Source organism: Solanum tuberosum, unplaced genomic scaffold (genome assembly GCF_000226075.1).
Source record: "Solanum tuberosum cultivar DM 1-3 516 R44 unplaced genomic scaffold, SolTub_3.0 scf00039, whole genome shotgun sequence".
NCBI lineage: Eukaryota > Viridiplantae > Streptophyta > Magnoliopsida > Solanales > Solanaceae > Solanum > Solanum tuberosum.
Window position 1 is genome coordinate 2,329,930 of NW_006238968.1, and position 6,227 is coordinate 2,336,156.

General features: G+C 37.9%; 1 protein-coding gene across 1 annotated transcript in view; it reads right to left on the reverse strand.

The window, feature by feature from the left end:
• Positions 1 to 4,748, reverse strand: part of LOC107059856 (protein HYPER-SENSITIVITY-RELATED 4-like) — a 7,716-nt gene extending 2,968 nt beyond the window's left edge. The window contains exons 1-2 of the mRNA XM_015306901.1: positions 4,595 to 4,748; positions 4,245 to 4,411 (exon numbers count right to left, since the gene is read on the reverse strand). Of these exons, the coding sequence (XP_015162387.1) occupies positions 4,245 to 4,411; positions 4,595 to 4,748 (321 nt within the window). The remainder of the gene's footprint in view (positions 1 to 4,244; positions 4,412 to 4,594) is intronic.
• Between the last annotated feature and the right edge of the window lie 1,479 nt (positions 4,749 to 6,227).

Here is a 6,227-nt window from a genome sequence, read left to right on the forward strand (position 1 = left end):
TATGATTATACGAGCATGGTATGCATATTTAAGTAGTAGGGGGCTAAAGGTCAGCCATGGAGATTATTTGGGTTTCAGTTTCAGGTGGTATCTCTATTATCCTTTTACAGTAAATGTTTACGATTTTACTTTTCGCTTTACATACCAGTACATTTTTATTCGTACTGACGTCCCTTTGCCTGGGGACGATGCTTTTTGTTTTGTGCGAGCAGGTACAGGTAGGGACTCTTCGACCCACCCGCTAGGATTCAAGTTCAGCTGTGAGTTGGTAAGCTCCATCTTATCCTGGGGCTATCACAGGATGCTTACTTTTGTTGTACAGTCTGGGTTTTCTTTTTGTATGTTTCAACCTCCAGCCAATAGTCTTGGCATGCATATATAGATGTGTGTGTAAGTAGGTATGTTTTCGGTTGTGGCCTCGTCGACTAGATAGTACATCTTTATCTATTTTTATGGTTTGTCTACCATTGTTTGTATGGTTATTCTCTTTCAGGTCATGACCTCTGGGTCCAGGCTTCACTTTTTAGAGGTTGTGTTGCCCAATATTTTTGCCTCACAAGTTTGGTTTAGTTAGTATGTTTCAATGGGTAACTCGATGTTTTAGGGTATCGAGTGCCAGTTACGCCCTTATTTCGGGGCGTGACACTAAATAGATCATAGCTAACACAATATTTTTTATAATCTGTAGTGACAGATATTTTTGTTTACCCACAAATTAGTCCACTCTAGTCTATGTATTCTTAGTTGTAAATATCTTTCAAGAGTCCAAGCAATACAACTTTTAGTTTGGTCTAAAACTTTTATGATAACAAATACCATAACACGCAATATCATTATATATATAGATTTATATAGATGTGTGTGCACGCAAAACATTACCTCCTCATTATGTTCCATGGCGATGTTGAAATTTTCTCTTTCTCAGTCTTACTGATTTTAAGTTTACGGATGTGAGGGGACAACTTGTTTGCCAAATAGATTGTTGCAGCTTCATAAATTTTGTTGTTGACCAGGCCATCAAATTCGTCGACCACCATCGTTAGTTGTTTTGAGAACTTGGTGAACATGTTTTTGATTCCAAAGAATAGATATGCATGGAGTTCCCTAGGAATGTAGTTGTGGATTATCGTATGAACCAACATGACTGATGCAACAATTGAGCCTACTCTCGATAAAACCCTCTTGGCTAGGGCCATTTTAAATTTTGCTGATGAAGAGGACATGTTTCTTAAGGGCTTATTTTTTGTTCCTGATAAACGAATAATCAACACAAGAAAATAGGGACAAGTATTTAATATTTGATTCCAATAATGTGCGGGGATTACAATGCTTCTGAAATCTTATATAGAAAGGCGTAATCCTCTAATTCTTATCATCACGACCATCAACTAATGGTCTTTGCTTGTTCTTGAGTTGATGAATCATTTGTTATTGAAATTTTAGCACAAATATGGAGCTAGGGTTTGATCACACATATGAAGGTATAGAAACTTACAGCTCACCACCAGAGATGAAGAACTTGCAGATCGCCACTAGAGTATGTAGTTCTCTCTTATTCTTCGGATGATCTTGCAGATGCTTTCTCTCCAATTCCTTGAATGTCCCCCTTGAGAGGTATGTAACTCCCCTATTTATAGTTGTTGAAGGTAGACAATTTAAGTGTAGATGATCTTACTTGATTTTGATTGGCTCATTTGATAAGGTCACATTTACTTGGCCAAGACATGTCAGTTGGAACATTTGTCTGCATTTGATTGGTGTTTAATATGACTAGGAGTGCCACATCATTTGAATACGTGACATCATTTTATTTGTTATTTTATTTGACTTGGTGCGTCATATCATTTGACACGTTGAATGGACCTTGGGCTAATTGAGCGGGATCATTATTTGAAGACCAACTCAATGGACTAGCTCACGTGAAATTGAACTTTTCTTTAAATCCATATCTTGGAATTAAATAATTTGATCTTAATTTGGGTATGATATTCTTGAATTTATGAATCTATCTAAATTTAATTCCATAAACTTGTAAGTCTACTAATGTTTCAAAATTTTGCTTTAATGTTATGTGCCTAACGTGTGATAAAATAGTAACCAATATCTTGATTCTCGAATTATCTTTTTTCCCGATCTACAAGAAGGTAAGGGGAAATAGGGAGTTCACAACAAGAGGGGTGGACTACGAAGATCTAACCACCACTTTGTAAAACTTACATTTTAAATTTAGGTGATATCTTCTTATCACACAATACTTTAGCGGCAAGCCTTCATTTCATCCATGACGCCCCAATGTGATGTATGACATCATCCTCGATGTCCCCACTATTCAAGAGTACAGACCCAAGATACTTACAACTCCCTCTTGGAAATAGTCTGTGTGGCAAGATTCACTTCCATGTCCCCAACACTGGATTTGCACTCCATTTTAGTCCTGCTTAACTTGAACCCTTTGGACTCTAAAGTATGTCTCCAAATCTTCAACCTAGCATTAACTTTGTCACGTGTCTTATCAATGAACAATATGTCGTCTGCAAATAACATATATCAAGGAACCTCCTCGTGAATAGACCATGTCAACTCATCCATCACCAAAGCAAATAGAAAAGGGTTAAAGAATTGATCCCAAATGTAGCCCCATCTCAACTAGGAAGTTCTCAGATTCTCCTTTCACCGTTCTAACCTGAGCCTTAGCTCCATCATTCATGTCATTTATCGCCTTAATATATACCATCAGGGCACCTTAGCCTCGAAACACCTCCAGAGAACATCCCTTGGGACTTTGTCATAAGCCTTTTTAAGGTCAATGGAGATTCCTCTTCTTTTTCGTATACTTTTCCATTAGTCTCCGCACAAGGTGGATAGTTTCAGTAGTCGAACACCTTAGCATGCATCCAAATTGATTACTAGAAATGGACACCCCTATCCTCACCCTCATCTCTACCACACTCTCCCAAACCTTTATTGTGTGGCTTAACAATTTGATACCCCTGTAATTGTTACAGTTTTGCATAGCACCCTTGTTCTTGTACAATGGAACCATTGTACTCCACCTCCATTCGTTGGCATTTTTGTCATCTTAAAAATAACATTAAATAAAAAAAATACGGAAATAGTAAACTAATAGAACATTACTAATTCTACCAACCGGAGAAACCAAATGCAAAACTAATTACTTCTAGTCTTCTACCCGAATCTTTGCCCTCCACACCCTTCTATCGGGGTCATGTCCTCGAACTCGATTAGCTGAATGCTTGTCACCTCCCCTAGTACTTATTAACCTGCCCTTACCTCTCATAAGCTCTACAACGCCAATCTCTCACACATCCTCACTAGGGAGTTTGTGTATCTCCTCTTGACATATATAAACTATCTCACATCATGTTCGCCACGGAGGTCACTTCCACCTTGGCCCTATTTTCATTTTTGACCATATCTTTCCTTGTCAGCCACAAATCCATCTTAACATCCTCATTTCTGCAACTTTCATCTTCTGGATAGAGGAATGCTTGACTAGCCAACACTCCACCCCATACAATAAAGTCAATTTGACTACTGCTCTATATCGATAACATTAAAGTATAGTGGCACCTTTTTATCACACTCCAGAAGCTAGCCTCCATTTCAACTACCCTGCAAGCTCTTGCTCCATTCTTCTTGCAAGTCTGTAGCTATGAATCTGCAGGAGTAGTTCTGTGGCCTCCTCTTCATGCCCTTGAAAATCTACTCCGAAAATCTTCCCCAACTTTATTAAATTTTGTTTCACCCAAGTGGAAGTGTCTTTCTCTATTTCTTGAATTGTCTGTTGTTGGTGAATTACTATTGGATCCACTTCTTTAATCTCCCAATTAACGAGTTCATTATTTTGATTTTGAACTGTAACTGAATTATCTTCCCTTTCGCTTCTGCTACTTTCTCCATTTTCTGCCACTGGAAACTCCTCTTCTCCTCTTTTTCGATAAAACTTTTCCCCCCTTTGAGCTCTCTGTCTCCATCATCACCATTGTTGCGTAAGAGTTTTCCTTCTCTGGTTCCATTGTTGTATGCAAAGCTTTTTGTAGAACCATGGCATCAATGAAATTATCTTATTTCCTCCATGTATTTTATTAAAGATCAGTTGTCCAGCTCTATCTGGGCTTATACTTCTTTTCTGGGCATAGTACTCTTGGCCTGGAAAAGAGGCCCAAATCTGATCTTAAATTTAAATGAGTCATGTGCAAGTCACATGTCTCATTAAAACTTACCCTTCCAGCTGTTTTTCTCTTACAACCCATATGTTGTTTCTGACCAGAATCCCTTAATTGATGGGATTCTAGTACAGAATTACAGCTTGCACTTTGGATTATCCTCTGGGTAAAACCTTGTGTTGGATTCAGCCTTGTTTCTTCTCCATTGGTTCCATAACCTGATTCTGGTGTTATTTCAAACTTGGGTTTGCACTCCACCCATATCGAAAAGTGGAAGTAATTCTGTTTCGTTCTATGGAGACCTCCTTGGGTATTTCCCTATCGTCGCTGGCCACCAGAATTCTTGCTCACTTTATGTGATTTTTTAGCATTGTTTCTTCCTCAGTTGCAATCCATCCTCCACAGACTTCTCCAATTTCTTGGAAGACTTTCTGAGACCACAAGTACAGGGGAATGCCTACCACTCTGATCCAAGTTTCCTTGCATGTTAAGGAGTTTGGGATGCTTCCTATTAAAGGGTTCCACCATTCCAGATGGAAGTTGCAGTTCTTCCAACTCCATTGCCCTTGTAAGGTTTGCTCCGCCATGTGTTTGTTTGGAAATTCGAACAGAAATGAGTTGCCATTGAGTTCGTAGATGTTGACACCAAATTCTTTTGTCCAGTTTGTTGAGGACCACCTTCTGATTTCAACAAGTGTCGGCTTTTCCTTGAAACCCTCTCCATAGTAACGTACCAACTACACATCTCTTGAGTAGGCTATCTTCCTGATCGTCCATTCTATCAGTCACTTTTATATTGTCATTCCTACTCTTTATCACAGCAGTTGTGATTGACATTTGCTCTCTTGTACAACTGCTGCAAAAGGGTACTTGACATCTGTCACTCTTGTAGGGGTATATGTACCTTTATCCTCTGCCATTTAATGAACCTTTCTATCTTTAATGCAACATCCATCCACCCACCATTCAATGTTAGCTCTGGAATGATTAAGCCAGACCTTCCCCCTCCATTTAATGTGATTATATTTATAAATCTCCCATGTTGATTGCTCTTTTTAGTGCAAAAAAGGTCTGACTCCCTTTCTGAAAATCTCCATCTCCTGATCTCCTTCTCCTTCTTCTGATCTTCCGATGCCTCTTTCACACAAAAGCATATTCACTCCATAGCTTTTCTGCTCATAGTGGACCTTCACATCATCTTCTTACTCCTTTCCACCCATTCAGACTTGCCATTTTCCCACCTAGTGATATCGAATGACTTAAACCCCGCGTTGAAAGAGATCCTATTGTCCTCCATCCTTTAAAATGTAGTTTCTGGCTGAGAGAAATGCTCAAAGAAGGAAAAAGAAAGAGAGTGACCATAGAAGGTGATAACTCAGGGAGGTGAGAGAGAGATTTTCCGGTAACAAGTGCCAGAAAAGTGTCAAGAAAAGATGTTTCTCCCTCCTAGGAAGTAGGAGAGAGAAGGTTTTTGATTTTCGTGCTCGATCCCTTTCAATTTGTTAAGGGCTTTCTAAACTTTAATTTTTGGATTTTGTTGTATTCTTGAAGAGAATTGTTTGTCTTTATTTCAATATGTATATAGATAATATTTCTTTAAAAAAAGTGGTTACACGCTTCAAAGTCATCTTCTTCAATTATATTTCATATTATTTTTTTAACAAATACAATGTAGAATTAGTGTCTCCTATTCAAATTTTAATTGGAATAAGAGATCGTTTTCTCAGTTGAATTACTCGTAAACCAAATACAAAAATAGCAATATGAAATTCCAGTTAATTCTGTTTGTTCATTAAGGGTGTGTTTGGTATGAAGGAAAATATTTTTCGGAAAATGTTTTCCAATTTTCTCATGTTTGGTTGGGCTAAATGTTTTGGAAATTTTTTCCAAATCAACTAATTTTCCTCAAATTTAAGGAAAATGACTTCCTTTCTAAACTTAAGGAAAACATTTTCCAGAACTCTCTTCCAATTTCAAATTACAATTATTTTTTTGTTGAAAAAATTAATTTATTTTGTCCCTACCCTCAAACCAGCCCCC